The 20,767-nt window shown below is 36.6% G+C and overlaps 1 protein-coding gene across 3 annotated transcripts in view; it reads left to right on the top strand.

Moving 5' to 3' along the window:
• Positions 1 to 20,767, top strand: part of ARHGAP32 (Rho GTPase activating protein 32) — a 274,258-nt gene that overhangs the window by 167,101 nt on the left and 86,390 nt on the right. For all 3 annotated transcript variants that reach the window (XM_059069744.2, XM_067039316.1, XM_067039317.1), the window contains 2 exons: positions 1,255 to 1,341; positions 19,828 to 19,965. In XM_059069744.2, the coding sequence (XP_058925727.1) occupies positions 1,255 to 1,341; positions 19,828 to 19,965 (225 nt within the window). The remainder of the gene's footprint in view (positions 1 to 1,254; positions 1,342 to 19,827; positions 19,966 to 20,767) is intronic.

Here is a 20,767-nt window from a genome sequence, read left to right as displayed (position 1 = left end):
AACAGTGAGAGGCCCGCATACCGCAAAAAAAAAAAAAAAAAAAAAAAAAAAAAATAGAGACTGTATTCTCATCAACTTTATATTTCTTATAATATTAACTATAATGATAGGTAATGTTTGTTAAGTACTTACTGAGTGCCAGGCACCTTGGTAAACGCTTTAAATGCATTATCTCATTTAATGAACTTGAGAATAGGTGTTATTATACCACTCCCATTTTCCAGATGAGAGATTAAGTAGGTAGGTCAACATTATATAACTAGTTAGTGGCACTTTTGAACTCAGGGTTGTCTATATCTGGAGCTGAGTTTGCAAATTCATATCCCTAGATGGGAAGGGTATGTAAATAAATGAGTGAAGTGAGTAGGGTGTAAAAAAATAACAAAGCAGTAGCATGATGAATGACAGTTAACATTCAACCTAGATATTGACTAAAAAATAAAAGAGGTAGTCACTTCTGTGACAAAGTCTCTGGGAGAATACTTGCCTCATTCAGAGGGGGGTGGTCACTTAGCTCCAGCCACTTGTTGTCCATGTGAGAATATGGGTCTAGTAGTTCAGATTTTCAGATTTTTCGATAGAAGTCAGAAATCTGTATTTTTCTTATGAAACCGCTTAGTTTCTAAATGTTAGCTGCTGGTTCAAATAAAAATAAAATAAAATCCAGTGTTCAGACCTGCATGGTGAGTCTGAAATAAAATGTGTCTGCAGGCCCAGCCTGTTCTCTGGGCAGCCAGTGTGCAGTCTCCGCAATAGAGCCTGAGCTCCTTTAGACCACCGGTCACGCCGTCTCTCAGGGCCCGCCTGAATGCCTTCCTTTCACATTTGTGCTGTACCTCAGGGACGTGAAGGCCTGCTTTGGAATGAATGTACTATTTTATTTACTGCTGTTATACTGTTGTGCTAGTTTAGATATAAGCTACAAAGAAAATTTTTGTAAACGTATTTTTAATTTCTTATTTATATTTTTAATTTTTATTTTATATTGGAGTATAGCTGATTAACAATGTTGTGTTAGCTTCAGGTGTACAGCAAAGTGATTCAGTTATACATATACATGTATCTATTCTTTTTCAAATAGAAACATTTTTTTAAAATCCTGAATTCTTCATTTTATCTGCTTTAAGCAATAGAGTTCTATTATGAGGCATATCTTACATTAAGTTGATGGGAGGGACAGCTATTATTGAATGCTTATTTTGTTCATTAATCGTGACTTTCTCTTCCTCTTGTGCCCTTTCTTCTTTGACATAGCTTTCACTTTCAGAAGAACAGAATGAAGTAACAAAAAATGGCTGTGAATCTAAAGAGCTGGTCTACCTCGTGCACATTGCTTGTCAGGTAATGTTGTGGGTGTGTTCTCCATTTCACATAAAAGTTAATGAGAATTAAATATGAATGAATAATATTGAATAAATGAATGAATAAATATGAACAAATAACATTGACTGTGGTAACACAGATGTTTTATTTTATTCTTTCTCCCATTCATATTGGCATTTCTGCATATACTCAGAGTTGAAACAATCAATTTAATAGAGTCAATTTAATAGATATTTAATTTAAAAACGTAAGTGAAAATTCTTCCTGTAAGAGTAAAGGAAATAGGACTTCCCTGGTGGCGCAGTGGTTAAGAATCCACCTGCCAATTCAGGGGACGCGGGTTCGAGCCCTGGTCCAGGAAGATCCCACATGCCATGGAGCAACTAAGCCCATGCACCACAACTACTGAGCCTGTGCTCTAGAGCCTGCAAGCCACAGCTACTGAAGGCCATGCACCTAAAACCTGTGCTCTGCAATGAGAAGCACGCACACCTCAATGAAAGAGTAGCCCCCGCTCACCGCAACTAGGGAGAGCCTGTGTGCAGCAAGCCTGTGTGCAGCAATGAAGACCCAACGCAGCCAAATAAATAAATAAAAATAAATAAATTAATTAAATCCTTTAAAAATAAGAGTAAAGGAAATATATTGTTTATTGATGATGAAGTTAAATGAGTCAGCTACTGGTCACATATTACAATAAAAGAACAGACTAAGTAGTGTCTGCATCAGATGCACACTTTTCTAACCAAGATGTAAGTTCCGCTGTGGTGTAACAATGTATGTATGTTTCAGAAGTGTGCTATTTCTTAACTCTTAGTATTAGAATTTTTTTGAGGGTAATTACCATGGCTTGTTCTTAATGAGACTTAAAATATGTCATTTGTAGCATTGATTATTTCCTCCATCAAGTAAGCAGTTAGTTCCTTTATTTATTCTTTGTGCATTGAGCCTTCTTGCCTATCTTTGAACTAGTCATTGTAAAGCAAGTATTTTTGAGGAAAGCTTTCTTATGTACAAAGTTTTTAGTTTTCTTTGAGAGAGTAAGATACGAGAGTTTATGGGGTTTTTTTTTCCAAAAAGTATTATTCATGTACCTGAAATTAAAAATTAAATAATCTGGAAAAGTCTAATGGCTATTTCATATGGGAAATTCTTAAATTCTTAGCCTTGATGTGACTTTAAGGGCAAACCTTTTATAATTAAGTGCTTTTATTTGTAGGTGAGAGACTATGAGATTGGAAATTGAACTTAGCTTGTATATATATGTTCACAGTTACATATCATTTATACATGTTTTACTGTATGTCATCTTGGTTCCTTTGAGGAAGTGGGCAGCTCTGAATCACTGTTTCATGTCATATTTCATAAAAATGCTTCTATTTGGTGAGTTAATTTTTAAGTGAAAATATCAAATGCTTTTATGATGAACCATGGCTAATACAGGAATATTTTTTCTTTAGAGTATATGATTGGCATGTGAGTCATGAACTTATTATTCCATCTAAAACCTACACCTTTTAGCATCTTCTCTTCTTACCAGTGATTTCCATTTGTTCTGACAATGCAAATATTTTTATTCTCATAAGCAAAACATAATGTCAAAAATACCTATGCTGTTCTTAAAAAATGACCTTCAAAAGCTAAGCATGGTATTTTGGCACCATACATTAAAATGTATAATCGTTACTTGATTATGCCTCCATGAATTAGTGACCTAGATAATTAAGGCTATTTCCTGGTTGTAAATATCTTGTCAAGCTGCTTAAAAAATTTCAGACTACTCATTATACTATTTACTACATGAAAGTAGTAATTTACTGCATTGTCATAATGCTGTCACGTTTCTCTTCTGCTTCACACTGTAAGTAATCGTTGATATGTTCTCATGGCTTACCTTCTGTATTCTTGCCATATATGTCAGCCATAAACCACATTAAACTAGAATCTTTTTTTATAACCCAGAGAGACTCACAATCAGACCTTCTAATTTTTCAAATGAGAAAATTGAGGCCCAAATTATTGAAGTTGCTTTCCTAAGCTATATGAAATCTTAGCAGGAGCTACTAAGGACTTCAGTTTCCTGATTGCCAGCTTTTCTTGCATCACCTTGGAATTTGCAATCTACAACAGATTTTAGAGATTGCTTAATCTTGAGATGATACGATCACCCTTACGCCCTGTAATCTATTTGTTATAGAAGCTAATTTCATATTTCATATCTTTGCTAATTTCTAATTTTTAATAATGTGCACTTGAAATTGTTTTTATTTAACCAAAATTCTTGGTCCTTCATCTTAACCCACTTTCTTCACTTGTTCTTTTATCTTAGAAAGTGTCCAATTAAACAGCTGTGATCTTTTTCCTTTCTGTAGGTTAAGGTGATACTGATTTCTTTAGGTATTACCTTTGAATCTTGTAATGGTGTCTTTGTCTCTGCCTTTTACAGTTTTAATTTCTTTTTAAATTGTGAACCCAGAAGTGTAAGCCATATCTTCCATACTGCATAGATCCAAATTCAGTAGGCATTTTTTGATCACTTATATGTCTAGTACACAAGTATTATGGCATACAGCATATCATTTAATTCTTAAAACCTCTGTGAGGCAAATAGTCTGGTTTAAAAACATCAGTTTGTAAGTGTTATTTTTTTTATAAATTTATTTACTTACTCATTTATTTATTTATTTATTTATGGCTGCGTTGGGTCTTCGTTGCTGCATGTGGGCTTTCTCTAGTTGTGGCGAGCAAGGGGTTCTGTTTGTTGCAGTGCGCAGGCTTCTCATCACGGTGGCTTCTCTTGTTGTGGAGCATAGGCTCTAGGCGCACGGGCTTCAGTAGTTGTGGCATGTGGGCTCAGTAGTTGTGGCTCACGGGCTCTAGAGCACAGGCTCAGTAGTTGTGGCACATGGGCTTACTTGCTCCGTGACATGTGGGATCTTCCTGGACCAGGGCTCAAACCCGTGTCCCCTGCATTGGCAGGCAGATTCTTAACAACTTGAGCCATCAGGGAAGCCCCTAAATGTTAATGTTAAAATGACTAATTCAAATCTAGCTGTTGCAAGAATTTATTCTAACATGTGCCCTAATGAAAATTTGGTTCTGATCTTTCCCCCTCTGAGTATAGTTTTGTTGGTTTAAGAATAATTGTAGCTTAATGAAATACTTAGTATTTTATTGTTCCATAGTAAGCTTTAGAGAAGTTGAATTGAATGGTTCTTACTGAAGTTGAATTGTATGAACTACCTTTGTATTTACCAGAATTCATCAATGTATGATAGTTTATTTTTTCTGAAGATCAAGTTTTTCAAAAATATTTACAGTAGAAGGAAATGGACTGTCAGTCAGGAGGCCGAGATTTGTCCCAACTGTGCCATGACTAACCAGCTGTGTGGCTGACAGGGTCTTAGTGCTCTGGCCGGGTGTCAGGCCTGAGCTTCTGAGGTGGACATTGGTCCACCAGAGACCTCCGGGCCCCTCATAATATCAAATGGCAAAAGCTCTCCCAGAGATCTCCATCTCAATGCTAAGACCCAGCTCCACTCAACGACCAGCAATCTACAGTGCTGGACACCCTGTGTCTGGACAACTAGCAAGACAGGAACACAACCCCGCCCATTAGCAGACACACCCCACCTGTTAGCAGAGAGGCAGCCTAAAATCATAAGAAGTTCACAGACACCCCAAAACACACAGCGGGACGTGGTCCTGCCCACCAGAAAGACAAAATCCAGCCTAATCCACCAGAACACAGGCACCAGTCCCCTCCACAACCCACTGAACCAGCTTTGCCCACTGGGAGCAGACACCAAAAACAACGGGAACTACAAAACCGCAGCCCGCAAAAAGGAGACCCCAGATACAGTAAGTTAAGCAAAATGAGAAGACAGAAATACACAGCAGATGAAGGAGCAAGGTAAAAACCCACCAGCCCAAACAAATGAAGAGGAAATAGGCAGTCTACCTGAAAAAGAATTCAGAGTAATGATAGTAAAGATTATCCAAAATTTTGTAAATAGAATGGAGAAAATACCAGAAACGTTTAATAAGGACCTAGAAGAACTAAAGAGCAAACAATCAATGATGAACAACACAATAAATGAAATTAAAAATTCTCTAGAAGAAATCAATAGCACAATAACTGAGGCAGAAGAATGGATAAGTGGCCTGGAATATAAAATAGTGGAAATAACTACCACAGGGCAGAGTAAAGAAAAAAGAATGAAAAGAATTGAGAACAGTCTCAGAGACCTCTGGAACAACATTAAACGCACCAACATTTGAATATATAGGTATCTCAGAAGAAGAAGAGACAAAAAAAGAAGCTGAGAAAACATTTGAAGAGATTATAGTTGAAAACTTCCCTAGTATGGGAAAAGAAATAGTCAAGCAAGTCCAGGAAGCACAGAGAGTCCCATACAGTATAAATCCAAGGAGAAACACACCAAGACATATTAATCAAACTATCAAAAATTAAATACAAAGAAAAAATATTAAAAGCAGCAAGGGAAAAGCAACAAATAACATTCAAGGGAATCCCCACAAGGTTAAAAGCTGATCTTTCAACATAAACTCTGCAAGCCAGAAGGGAGTGGCAGGACATATTTAAAGTGATGAAAGGGAAAAACCTACAACCAAGATTACTCTACCCAGCAAGGATCTCATTCAGATTCGACAGAGAAATTAAAACCTTTAAAGACAAGCAAAAGTTAAGAGAATTCAGCACTACCAAACCAGCTTTACAACAAATGCTAAATAAAGGAACTTCTCTAGGCAGGAAACACAAGAGAAGGAAAAGACCTACAATAACGAACCCAAAACAATTAAGAAAATGGTAATGGGAACATACATATCGATAATTACCTTAAATGTAAATGGATTAAATGCTCCGATCAAAAGACACAGACTGGCTGAATGGATACAAAACAAGACCCGTATATATGCTGTCTACAGGAGACCCACTTCAGACCTAGGGACACATACAGACTGAAAATGAAGAGGTGGAAATAGATATTCCATGTAAATGGAAATCAAAAGAAAGCTGGAGTAGCAATTCTCATATCAGACAAAATAGACTCTAAAATAAAGACTGTTACAAGAGACAAAGAAGGAGACTACATAATGCTCAAGGGACCAATCCAAGAAGAAGATATAACAATTGTAAATAATAATGCACCCAACACAGGAGGACTTCAATGCATAAGGCAAATGCTAACAGCCATAAAAGGGGAAATCAACAGTAAAGCAATCGTAGTAGGGGACTTTAACACCTCACTTTCACCAATAGACAGATCATCCAAAATGAACATAAATAAGGAAACACTAGCTTTAAATGACACATTAAACAAGATGGACTTAATTGATATTTATAGGACATTCCATCCTAAAGCAGCACAATAATTTCTTTTCAAGTGCTCATGGAACATTCTCCAGGATAGATCATGTCTTGTGTCACAAATCAAGCCTTGGTATATTTAAGAAAACTGGAATTGTATTTTTTCCAACACAATGCTGTGAGACCAATATCAATTGCAGGGAAAAAACTGCAAAAATAGGAACATGAAGGCTAAAGAATACACTACTAAATAACGAAGAGATCACTGAAGAAATCAAAGAGGAAATCAAAAAATACCTAGAAACAAATGACAATGAAAACCCAACATGGGATGCAGCAAAAGCAGTTCTAAGAGGGAAGTTTATAGCAGTACAATCCTACCTCAAGAGACAAGAAACATCTCAAATAAACAACCTAACCTTACACCTAAAGCAGTTAGAGAAAGAAGAACAAAAGTTAGCAGAAGGAAAGAAATCATAAAAATCAGGTCAGAAATAAATGAAAAAGAAATGAAGGATACAGTAGCAAAGATCAGTAAAACTAAAAGCTGGTTCTTTGAGAAGATAAAGAAAATTGGTAAACCATTAGCCAGACTAATCAAGAAAAAAAGGGAGAAGACTCAAATCAACAGAATTAGAATAAAAAAGGAGAAGTAACAACTGACACTGCAGAAATACAAAGGATCATGAGAGAGTACTACAAGCAGCTATATGCCAATAAAATGGACCACCTGGAAGAAATGGACAAATTCTTAGAAAAGCACAACTTTCTGAGATGGAACCAGGAAGAAGTAGAAAATATACACAGACCATTCACAAGCACTGAAATTGAAACTGTGATTAAAATTCTTCCAACAAACAAAAGCCCAGGACCAGATGACTTCACAGGCGAATTCTATCAAACATTTAGAGAAGAGCTAACACCTGTCCTTCTCAAACTCTTCCAAAATATAGCAGAGGGAGGAACACTCCCAGACTCATTCTAGGAGGCCATCAACACCCTGATACCAAAACCAGACAAAGATATCACAAAAAAAGAAAACTACAGGCCAATATCACTGACGAACATAGATGCAAAAATCCTCAACAAAATACTAGCAAACAGAATCTAGCAGCACATTAAAAGGATCATACCCCATGATCAAGTGGGGTTTATCCCAGGAATGCAAGGATTCTTCAATATGTGCAAATCTATCAATGTGATGCACCTTGTTAACAAATTGAAGGAGAAAAAACATATGATTGTCTCAGTAGATGCAGAAAAAGCTTTTGACAAAATTCGACACCCAGTTATGATAAAAACCCTCCAGAAAGTAGGCATAGAGGGAGCTTTCCTCAACATAATAAAGGCTATATATGACAAACCCACAACCAACATCGTTCTCAGTGGTGAAAAACTGAAACCACTTCCACTATTATCAGAACGAGGTAAGGTTGCCCACTTTCACCACTGTTACTCAACATAGTTTTGGAAGTTCTAGCCACAGCAATCAGAGAATAAAAAGAAACAAAAGGAATCCAAATAAGAAAAGAAGAAGTAAAACTGTTTACTTATAAAGTATACTTTACTTATAAAGTAAAGCTGTCACTGTTTGCAGATGACATGATACTATACTTAGAGAATCTTAAAGAGGCTACCAGAACACTACTAGAGCTAATCAATGAATTTGGTAAAGTAGCAGGATACAAAATTAATGCACAGAAATCTCTGGCATTCCTATACACTAATGATGAAAAATCTGAAAGATAAATTAAGGAAACACTCCTGTTTACCATTGCAACAAAAAGAACAAAATACCTAGGAATAAACCTACCTAAGGAGACAAAAGACCTATATGCAGAAAACTATAAGATACTGATGAAAGAAATTAAAGATGATACAAACAGATGGAGAGATATACTATGTTCTTGGATTGGAAGAATCAAAATTGTGAAAATGACTATACTACCCAGAGCAATCTACAGATTCAGTGCAATCGCTATCAAACTACCAATGGCATTTTTCACAGAACTAGAACAAAAAATTCCACAATTTGTATGGAAACACAAAGGCCCCGAGTAGCCAAAGTAATCTTGAGAAAGCAAAATGGAGCTGGAGGAATCAGGCTTCCTGACTTCAGAGTCTACTACAAGGCTACAGTAATCAAGACAATATGGTACTGGCACAAAACCAGAAATATCGATCAATGGAAGAGGGTAGAAAGCCCAGAGATAAACCCATGCACATATGGTCACCTTATCTTTGATAAAGGAGTCAAGAATACGCAGCAGAGAAAAGACAGCCTCTTCAGTAAGTGGTGCTGGGAAAACTGGACAGCTACATGTAAAAGAATGAAATTAGAACACTCCCTAACACCATACACCAAAATAAACTCAAAATGGATTAAAGACCTAGATGTAAGGCCAGACACTATCAAACTCTTAGAGGAAAACATAGGCAGAACACTCTATGACATAAATCACAGCAAGATCCTTTTTGACCCACCTCCTAGAGAAATGGAAATAAAAGAAAAACAAATGGGACGTAATGAAACTTAAAAGCTTTTGCACAGCAAAGGAAACCATAAACAAGACGAAAAGACAACCCTCAGACTGGGAGGAAATATTTGCAAATGAAGCAACTGGCAAAGGATTAATCTCCAAAATATACAAGCAGCTCATGCAGCTCAATATCAAAAAAACAAACAACCCAATCCAAAAATGGGCTGGAGGCCTAAATAGACATTTCTCCAAAGAAGATACACAGATTAACAACAAACACATGAACGGATGCTCAACATCACTAATCATTAGAGAAATGCAAATAAAAACTGCAGTGAGGTATCACCTCACACGAGTCAGAATGGCCATCATCAAAAAATCTACAAACAATAAATGCTGGAGAAAAGGGAACCCTCTTGCACTGTTGGTGGGAGTGTAAATTGATACAGCCACTATGGAGAACAGTATGGAGGTTTCTTAAAAACTAAAACCAGAAGTATCATATGACCCAGCAATCCCACTACTGGGCATATACCCTGAGAAAAACATAATTCAAAAAGAGTCATGTACCACAATGATCATTGCAGCTATATTTACAATAGCCAAGACATGGAATCAACCTAAGTTTCCATCGACAGGTTAATGGATAAAGAAGATGTGGCACATATATACAATGGAATATTGCTCAGCTGTAAAAAGAGACGAAATTGAATTATTTGTAGTGAGGTGGGTGGACCTAGTGACTGTCATACAGATTGAAGTAAGTCAGAAAGAGGAAAACAAAAACTGCATGCTAACACATATATATGGAATCTAAAAAACAAAAAGAAGATTCTGAAGAACCTAGGGGAAGAACAGGAATAAAGATATAGACGTAGAGAATGGACTGTGGACACAAGGAGGGGGAAGGGTAAGCCAGGACGAAGTGAGAGAGTGGCATGGATATATATACACTACCAGATGTAAGATAGATAGCTAGTGGGAAGCAGCCGCATGGCACAGGGAGATCAGCTCGGTGCTTTGTGTCCATCTGAGGGGCGGGATAAGGAGGTTGGGAGGGAGATGCAAGAGGGAGGAGATATGGTGATATATGTATATGTATAGCTGATTCACTTCGTCATACAATAGAAACTAACACACCATTGTAAGGCTATTATACTCCAATAAAGATGTTAAAGAAAAATATTTACAGCCATGTGAAAGCTTCTTTATTTCCCCGTTGATGGAGTAAACAGTTGGTTTTAGGGGAATGCTTTTCTGTCTCAAAATATCTCTTGTACTCTGATGCTTGAAATTCCACCATCAGAGATGCATTCCTCGGTATTAAATAACTCCTCCACTTGGTCAGTTTAGAATATGTTGTTACTAAGGGGGTGGAGTTGATTATTAACATTTGAAGAGCATCTGTGTATGAACACAATGTATTGAGTATAAGCAGATCACAAACATTCTTATTTAAACCTAAAAAGTTTTCTCTGAAATATATGTGTTACCATTCCCATTATGTAGAAGAATAAACTGCTATTCGTCGGTGTTAAGTAACTTGTGTAAAGTCCCCTATTTGGGATAAGGCCAGGCTGAGATTTAAATCAGGTCTTTCTTTTCACTGAACTTCATCATACATACAACTAATTCAAAGTACTAATTCTCTTGCATGATAAACTTTCTCATTATAAAAGAGTCTTCAGAGAACATGGGTGAAGACTGTTCTTCTCAGAAAGGACCACAAGTATGTGTAGCTTTTGTCTAACTCTTTCCACCTCTATTATTACCAAGCTGTATCTCAAACGCTGTATCTTGTTAGGCTATTGTTGATAGCATCTACGTTTGCACCCTATACTTGATTATAACCCTTAAACTGCCAGAATGAGGTAAAATGTAAATTTAAACATGTTACTTTCATCGTTCAAACTCTTCAGTAGATTTCCATTGAATTTAAAACTAAACCCAAACTGCTACTAAGGCCTGTGTGGGCCGTGCAGGATCTGGACCTTGCCTACTTTTTCTAAGCATCTTGGGACAGTCTTCTCACTCCTACGCTTTGGTCTCACTAGCTTTCAGTCAGTTCCTAAAAGACCCTGAGTTTTTTCCTGCAACAAGGCATTGACCTTTTGGTCAGCTCGTCACTCCATTCATACATGCAGTTGCTGTGTCTGGTGCCTGTTCAGTTCTCAGGAGGCAGGTTAGATATCACTTCTTCATAGCACAAAAGTATAATTATTTTATTTATGTATTTATCAACTTAAAAAGTATTTTTTTCCTCACTAGAAATAAATTCTAGAAGTCAGAGGTTTGATGGTACTTTCTCTGTTGTATCTCTAATGCTCACGCCAGGGCTTGGTACTATGTAGGTGCTCAGTAAATATCTGGTGAATGAATGAAAGAAAGAATAACAAAATTTTGTCTTAGAAATTTGATCCTATATACACTGGTATTTTTCTTTTTCTCTCATTCTTCTTTATGAGCCTTGTTAAGAATTGTGGGGCTTCCCTGGTGGCGCAGTGGTGGAGAGTCCGCCTGCCGATGCAGGGGACACGGGTTCGTGCCCCGGTCTGGGAAGATCCCACATGCCGCGGAGCGGCTGGGTCTGTGAGCCATGGCCGCTGGGCCTGGGTGTCCAGAGCCTGTACTCCACAACGGGAGAGGCCACAACAGTGAGAGAGGCCTGTGTACCGCAAAAAAAAAAAAAAAAAAGAATTGTTGATTTTTGTTATCCTTGGAGAGCAATACTTACTTGATAGTAATAATTATTAAGGTTATAAATTAGCCGCAAATTAAAATTTAGACAGATGTATATAGTGAATTTTTTGTTCTGTTCTTCATAAGATAATTGAACTTCTAAAATACTCTGATCATTTACTTTATTCAGCCCATTTGGAAATTCCATGAGTAAGGTTTTTTTATATATGAAATTTAAAGTTTTTCTTCCACATCTACTGAAAAGATAGGTATTTTACTATTTTTAGAATTTTACTAGTAAAACAGTTTGAGAGAATTTGCAAATTACATGTTATGGTTTTAATTTCCTGCATATAAATCTGTATAAAAACACAGACTTTTTACTTTTTGATATATGAAGAAATGAGTTTTGAAATCCAGTCCCCAGTATTTACCATTTGAGGCTCTGAATGTTATTTCCTTTATGTGGTTGTTTATTGATATTTATTTTTTTCAGCAAGACCCTATAGAGAGAAGAGAACATGATTACCTTTTATAAATTTAATACACTTTTTTTTTAGACCAATTTTAGGTTTACAGCAAAATTGAGTGGAAGTACAGGGTTCCCTCGTATCCCTTGTCCTCACACATGCACATCCTCCTCCACTATGGACATTCCCCTGCTAACGTTGTACCTTGTTACAACTGAGTACATTGTTACAACTGATGAGCCTACATTGATGTAGCATTGTCATTAAGGGCTCATTCATGATGTTGTACATTCTGTGGGTTTGGATAAATTTATAGTGTGTATCTACCATTATAGTATGTGGAATAGTTTCACAGTCTTATAATCTCCTGTGCTCCACCTATTCATCTCTCACTTCCCCCTAGCCCCTGGCAACCACTGATTTTTTTTCTTAAATTTTCTCCATACTTTTGTATTTTCTACAGTGTCATGCGGTTGGAATAATATAGTATGTAGCCTTTTCAGGGTGACTACTTTCACTTAGCAATATGCATTTAAGTTTCATGTCTTTTCATGGCTTGATACTTACTTTGTTTTAGTGCTGAGTCATATTCCATTGTCTGGATGTACCACAGTTCATTTATCCATTCACCAGCTAAAGGACATCTTGGTTGCTTCCAGGCTTTGGCAGCTTCCAATAAAGCTGCTGTAAACCTTTATGTGCAGGTTTTGTGTGGACATAACTTTTCAGCTCATTTGGGTAAACACCAAGGAGTGCAATTGCTGGATCCTGTGCCAGGAGTATGATAAATTTTGTAAGAAAGTGAAAAGTCTACCTAAATGGCTGTAACATTTTGTATTCATACCAGCAGTGAAGGAAAGTTCCTGTTGCTTCCCATCCTCACTAGCATTTGGTGTTATTAATGTACTGGATTTTTGCCACTCTAATAGATGTGTAGTGATATCTTCTTGTTTTTATTTGCCTTGCCCTGATGTCATATGGTGTGGAGCATCCTTTCATATGCATATTTGTCATCTGTACGTCTTTTTGGTGAGGTGCCCATTTTAAAATCAGTTGTTTGTTTTCTTACTGTTGATGGTTAAGGGTTCTTTGTATATTTTGGTTAAAATCCCTTATCAGTAGATATGTTATTTGCCAGTATTTTCTCCCAAGTCTGTGGCTTGTCTTTTCATTCTCTCAACAGGGCAGAAAATCTTAATTTCAGTGAAGTCTAGCTTATCGATTCTTTCTTTCATGGACTGTGCCTTTGCTCTTGTATCTAAAGAAAGTCATCACCAAACCCAAGATCATCTATATTTTCTCCTGTGTTATCTTCTAAGAGTTTTATTGTTTTGTGTCTTATGCTAAGGTCTTTTTGAGTTAGTTTTTGTGAAAGATGTAAGGTCTTTGTCTAGATTTATTTTTGTGTGTGTGGATGTTCAGTTGTTCCAGCACCATTTGTTGAAAAAACCCATCTTTTCTCCATTGTATTGCCTTTGCTCTTTTGTCAAACATCAGTTGACTGTATTTAGGTTGGTCTGTTTCTGGGCTGTCTATTCTGTTCCATTTATGTATATGTCTGTTCCTTTCCCAATACCATATTGTGTTGATTATTGTAGATTTATGGTAAGTCTTGAAGTTACATACCATCAAATCCTCCAACTTTATTCTTCTTTAATATTGTGTTGGCTCTTCTGGGACTTTTGCCTCTCCATGTACACTTTAGAATCAGTTTGTCAATATTCAGAAAAATAACTTGCTGGGGTTTAGGCTGGGTAAGGATTGTGAATCTGTAGATCAAGTTGGGAAAAATTAACATCTTGGCAATATTGAGTCTTCCTGTCCGTGAACATGGTATATATCTCTCCATATTTAGTTCTTTGACTTCTTTCACCAGAGTTTTATAGTTTTCCTCATATAGATCTTGTACATATTTTGTTAGATTTATGCCTAGGTATTTCATTTTCGGGGTGGTAATGTAAATGGTTTTGTGTTTTTAATTTCAGACTCCACTTATTTATTGCCTGGTATATAGGAAAGCAATTGACTTTTGTATATTAACCTTTTATCCTGCTACTTTGCTATAATCACTTACTGGTTCTAGATGGGGTTCTTTTGGGATTTGTTCTGTATTTTCTACCTATATAATCATGTCATCTGTGTACAAAGGCAGTTTTATTTCTTCCTTACCAATCTATATATCTTTTACTTCCTTTTCCTGTCTTACTGCATTATCTAGGAATTCCAGCACAGTGTTTTAAAACTGTGATGAGATAGGGAGGGTGGGAGGGAGGGTGACACAAGAGGGAAGAGTTATGGGAACATATGTATATGTATAACTGATTCACTTTGTTGTAAAGGAGAAACTAACACACTATTATAAAACAGTTATACTCAAATAAAGATGTTTAAAAAAAAAAAAAAAACTGTGATGAGAGAAGATATCCTTGCCTTGTTCCTGATCTTAGTTGGAAAGCTTCAAGCTTCTTACCAAAAGTCGATTCCATTTCTATAAACTATAATAACAGATTATCAGAAAGAGAAATTAGAAAACAATGCCACAATTGCATCAAAAATAATAAAATACCTAGGAATAAATTTAACCAAGGAGTTGAAAGATCTGTACACTGAAAACTGTAAGGCACTGCTGAAAGAAATGGAAGATGACACAAATAAGTGGAAAGAAAGTTCTTTGCTCATGGATTGAAATGATGTTAAAATGTGCATACTCCTCAAAGCAATCTACAGATTCAGTGCAATCCCTACCAACATTCCAATGGCATCTTTCACAGAAATAGAAGAAACACCCCTAAAATTTGTTTGGAACCACAAAAGACCCCAAATATTCAAAGCAATCTTGAGAAAGAAGAACAAAACTGGAGGTATCATGTGCCCTGATTTCAAACTATATTACAAAGTTATAGTAATCAAAACAGTATGGTATTGGCATAAAAACAGAAAAATAATCAATGGAGTAGAATAGAGAGCCCAGAAATAAACCCACACGTATATGGTCACTTAGTTTACATTAAAGGAACCAAGAATATACAATGGGGAAAGCACAGTTTCTTTTATAAAAGTTGTTGGGAAAACTGGACCACCACATGGCAAAAGAATGAAAATAGACTTATACCGTACACAAAAATTAACTCAAAATGGTTTAAAGGCTTAGATGTAAGACCTGAAGCCATAAAGCTCCTTAGAAGAAAACATGGGTAGTATTCCCCTTAACATCAGTCTTGGTGATGATTTTTTTTTTTTTATTTTTTTGATATGAGGGCCTCTCACTGTTGTGGCCTCTCCCGTTACGAAGCACAGGCTCCAGACGCGCAGGCTCAGCGGCCATGGCTCACGGGCCCAGCCGCTCCGCGGCATGTGGGATCTTCCCGGACCGGGGCACGAACCCGTGTCCCCTGCATCGGCAGGCGGATTCTCAACCACTGCGCCACCAGGGAAGCCCGGTGATGATTTTTTAAAATCTGATTCGAAAAGCAAAAATAAACAACTGGAACTACAAAAAAACTAAAAGGTCTGAACTGCAAAGGAAAGCATCAAGAAAGTAAAAAGATAGCCTGTGGAATGGGAAAAAATATTTGCAAACCATGTATCTGATAAGGGGTTAATATCCAGTATATACAAGGAACCCCTACAACTCAGTAGCAGAAAACATTGATTAAAAAATGGGCAGAGGTCTCTTCAGTCTCTTTAGCAAGTGGTGTTGGGAAAGCTAGACAGCCTCATGTAAATCAGTGAAGTTAGAACACTGCCTCACACCATACACAAAAATAAACTCAAAACGGTTTAAAGACCTAAATATAAGACATGACACCATGAAACTGCTAGAAGAGAACATAGGCAAAATATTCTCTGACATAAATCATAACAATATTTCTTAGGACCATCTCCCAAGGCAAAAGAAATAAAAGCAAAATTAAACAAATGGGACCTATTCAAACTTAAAGGCTTTTGCACAGCAAGGAAGCCATCAACAAAATGAAATGACAACCTATAGAATGGGGGAAATAGTTGCAAACGATGTGACCAAACGGGGGTTAATACTCAAAATATATAAATAGCTCATACAGCTCCATATCAAAAAAACCCAAACAACCCAATCAAAAAATGAGCAGAAGACATTTCTCCAAAGAAGACATAGATGTGATCAACAGGAATATGAAAAGATGCTCAACATCACTAATTATTAGAGAAATGCAGATCAAAGCTACAGTCAGGTATCACCTCACACCAGTTAGAATGGGCATCATCAGAAAATTTACAAACAGTAAATGCTGGAGAGGGTGTGGAGGAAAGGGAACCCTCTTGCACTGTTGGTGGGAATGTAAATTGGTACAGCCACTATGGAGAACAGTATGGAGGTTCCTTAAAAAACTAAAAATAGAATTACCTTATGACCCAGCAATCCCACTACTGGGCATATACCCAGAGAAAACCATAATTCAAAAAGACACATGCACCCCAATGTTCATTGCAGCACTATTTACAGTAGGTCATGGAAGCAACCTAAATGCCCATCGACAGATGAATGGATAAAGAAGATGTGGTACATATATACAATGGAATATTACTCAGCCGTATAAAGGAACGAAATGCGGTCATTTGTAGAGATGTGGATGGACCTAGAGACTGTCATACAGAGTGAAATAAGTCAGAAAGAGAAAAACAAATATCATATATTAATGCATATATGTGGAATCTAGCAAAATGGTACCGATGAATCAGTTTGCAAGGCAGAAATAGAGACACAGACGTAGAGAACAAACGTATGGACACCAAGGGGAGAAGCGGAGGGTGGGGTGGGATGAATTGTAAGATTAGGATTGACATGTATGCACTAATATGTATAAAATAGATAACTAATACGAACCTGCTGTATAGTGCAGGAACTCCACTTAGCTGTACAGTAGAAATTAACACAACATTGTAAAACAATTATACCCCAATAAAAAAATTAATATTAAAATTAAAAAAAACCAAAAACATATCCCCTCGCTATGGTCAGAATGGCCATCATCAAAAAGTCTACAAATAATAAATGCTGGAGAGGGTGTGGAGAAAAGGGAACCCTCTTGCACTGTTGGTGGGAATGTAAATTGATAGAGCCACTATGGAGAACATTATGGAGATTCCTTAAAAAACTAAAAATAGAACTACCAAACGACCCAGCAATCCCACTCCTGAGCATATACCCGGAGAAAACGTTAATTCGAAAAGATACATGCACCCCAATGTTCATAGCAGCACTATTTGCAATAGCCAAGACATGGAAGCAACCTAAGTGTCCATCAACAGGTGAATGGATAAAGAAGATGTGGTATATTTATACAATGGAATATTGCTTAGCCATAAAAAGTAATGAAATATTGCCATTTGCAGCAACATGGATGGACCTAGAGAATATACTAGGTGAAGTAAGTTAGATGGAGAAAGTAAGTTAGATGGAGAAAGTATGATATCACTTATATGTGGAATCTAAAAAACAATACAGATGAATTTATATACAAAGCAGAAACAGACTCACAGACGTGAAAAACAAATTTATCGTTACCAAAGGGGAAAGGGAGGGGGAGAGGGATAAATTAGAAGTATGAGATTAACAGAAGCTGCTATACATAATATCGGTAAGCAACAAGCATTTACTGTATAGCACAGGGGACTATATTCAATATCTGGTAATAACCTATAATGGAAAATAATTTGAAAAATAATATAGTGTAACTGAATCACTTTGCTGTACACGTGAAACTAACATAATACTGTAAGTCAACTATATTTCAATTTAAAAAATCCAGAGCTTTGAAATAAAAAGTCGCCATCTGTTTAATCTCTGTGATGGAGATATACATATGTTAAATTAATTTTTGTTATTTTCTGATATTTGAAGTGTTGCATAATTTTTGAAATATGTATGTGTGAAAGAAAAAATATTTGCAACTATGCAATGTTTTTCTTTTTTTCTGCTTTGTTGTTCATTTTTATTTTTTATTTTTGCCATTCCAAAGGAGCAAGTATTTAACCACCTGTTGTCACTCAGGAATGCTTTGGGTAGAAGGCAGTGGTAGAACTGAAAAAACAAAGGAGCTTACTTGAGCGAAGAGTAAAAGAACAACTTTCCATAGTAGAAGAACAGCACTTAAAAATCATGTAGGCAAGAAAGGGAACATTTCACACATGGAAGAAATTCAAGTGATTGAACATAACTGGAAGCAAAGAAACGGCATGGAGGAGTCGTGAGTGGGATCACACTGTAAATTTAGAGAGGCCCAGGTGATGCAAACCCTGATATGTGCGAGTATGTTTGCACTTAATCTTGTGGATCGGTGGTTCCCAGCTCAGGCTGATCATCAGATTAACTGGATCTCATTCCAGATTTATTGAACTAGCATTTCTTAGAATAGGAACCAGGAGACTGTTCTTTAAAAATTTCTGACACATCTGTTCTCTTATTTCATTCTAACAGCCCTCTGAATGAGGGAGGTGGTATTGCTTTCCGTCTGTGTAGTGGAGACTTGTAGTCCAAAGTAGGACTAAACAAGTTTATCCTGTTAGTTATGGACATACCTCTGTTTAGAATTCAGCACCTCTCCCAGGAAATGGTACCTTCTTCTGCTTCTGCCCCACTGGCAGAGGCAAATGGAAAAGAGCTTCAGTAGAGATGTTTTCTTCAATTCTGAGACAGCTGCTTTGTCTCCCAGTCCCTCCAGATTGCTATGAGATGAAAGCCTCCATATAAAAATGGATTGAATTGTCAAACCAAATGGTGTGTAGCGGGGACCAGCTCATCATTACTGCCCACAGGAGCTTTTGAAGGCCTTTTGTGTGTGTGACCTGACAAGCTTTGTATTTTGTGTTGGGGGAGGGGCGTGGAGGAGAAGATCAAAAGCAGGGAAGTCAGAAATGATGTCAGTCCTTAATAAACCTCGGGCTACAAAGTGATAGATTCAAGAGAAACTTAGAAGACAGTGTGTAATAAATATGCTCTGTGAGCAGATTTTCATTTCTAATGAGATTGTGAGTTTAGGCAAGGCAAGGAAGAAAGACTGAGAAGTGGGGAGATATAGTGGGTTCTAGATAATATATGCACACCAAATGCTTCTTGATGAAATTTAAGAAATTTAAGAAAATTACTTTTCAGTGTATTTCCAGTTTCAGTCACAGAAATGTTCATGGTGACTGATCAGTGACCTGGTTTTATTTTTCTTTAATTTCTGGTAATAGTCTCCCACACAAAATCATTTTATGGTTCTTTCTGTGGGTTTAAGGTCACATGCTATCTTCCCATCTACCAGTTATTATTCCCAAGGAGAGCCAGTGGGCTTGATCAGTGGTAGGAAGAGGTTTAGTGGACAGTTCTAGCTTATTTTCCATTATTGACATTTTAATGTAATATAACTCACTATAGGGTTTTGGAGTTTAACTATTTATTGTCAAGTTAATTAGTAAGTATAAAATCTCATGAATAACATATCGTTATGGAACAAATCCTGGTTCCTAACCATTCCTAATAGAGACAAATTATAGGAGTCTTTTTTTTTCTTACTCATAGGGCAAAAGTTGGATCATTAAAAGAAGTTATGAAGATTTTCGGGTACTTGATAAACATCTTCATCTGTGTATTTATGACCGACGATTCTCCCAGCTCTCAGAGCTTCCCCGTTCTGATGCCCTGAAGGACAGTCTAGAGGTAAGCATTCAGTACTTTGCAGAAGTAATCACTATAAATTAGCAGAAATTTTTTTGCCAGTATACTAAATAAAAGCTTATATTGAGCACTCAGGAAGATTCATGGGATCACTTAATTATTTCTTAACTGAAAAATTAGTAATGCTGTTAGGATATTTTGAATTGAAATAGGTTCAGTGTATAATTTTATAAGAAGAATCTCATATCTTAATATATAAATGGGCAATATATATGAGCAGATCATTTTTCAAAGAGAATGCAAAATATAGAAGCAAAAATATGGAAAAATGTTGACCTTACTAATAATCAAAGAAATGTGTATTCAAATGATGCTGTTTACTCAGTTTATGATGGCAGGCTGTGTCCATGCACTTATTTCCACTCCTGCCAAAAATTTCTAGTAAAAATATGAGTTTTTTTTTTTAATTTAAGGGGAAAGAGATTCTTTTATAACATCAGAAAATAAAAAGAACCATCAGGGCATCAAAAATTGTGAAGAATCTTTGAAAGTAGATGGGATAAGATTTATGGGGGCAAGAAAATACAGTGTAAGAAACTTGTACAGGAGGACTGCAGAGGGACAGATAGATAAACTAGAAATCTTCAGTGTGAAAACCTAATTAACAAAGTAACAGAAGAGCAAACAGAGGGCTTTCAGAAGCATGATTACGACCCTCAGAGAGAAAATGAGGCAGTCACATTCATGGAATGAGAACAGAGTTTTAAAAAATAAAATAATCAGAGAACTTAGAAATGAACATGTGGTTTTTTGTTTGCGGTATGTGGGCCTCTCACTGTTGTGG

This window comes from Kogia breviceps, chromosome 7 (assembly GCF_026419965.1).
Source record: "Kogia breviceps isolate mKogBre1 chromosome 7, mKogBre1 haplotype 1, whole genome shotgun sequence".
NCBI lineage: Eukaryota > Metazoa > Chordata > Mammalia > Artiodactyla > Physeteridae > Kogia > Kogia breviceps.
The sequence above is the reverse complement of the archived record's forward strand: the minus strand, read 5'-3'. Positions and strand labels throughout refer to the sequence as shown.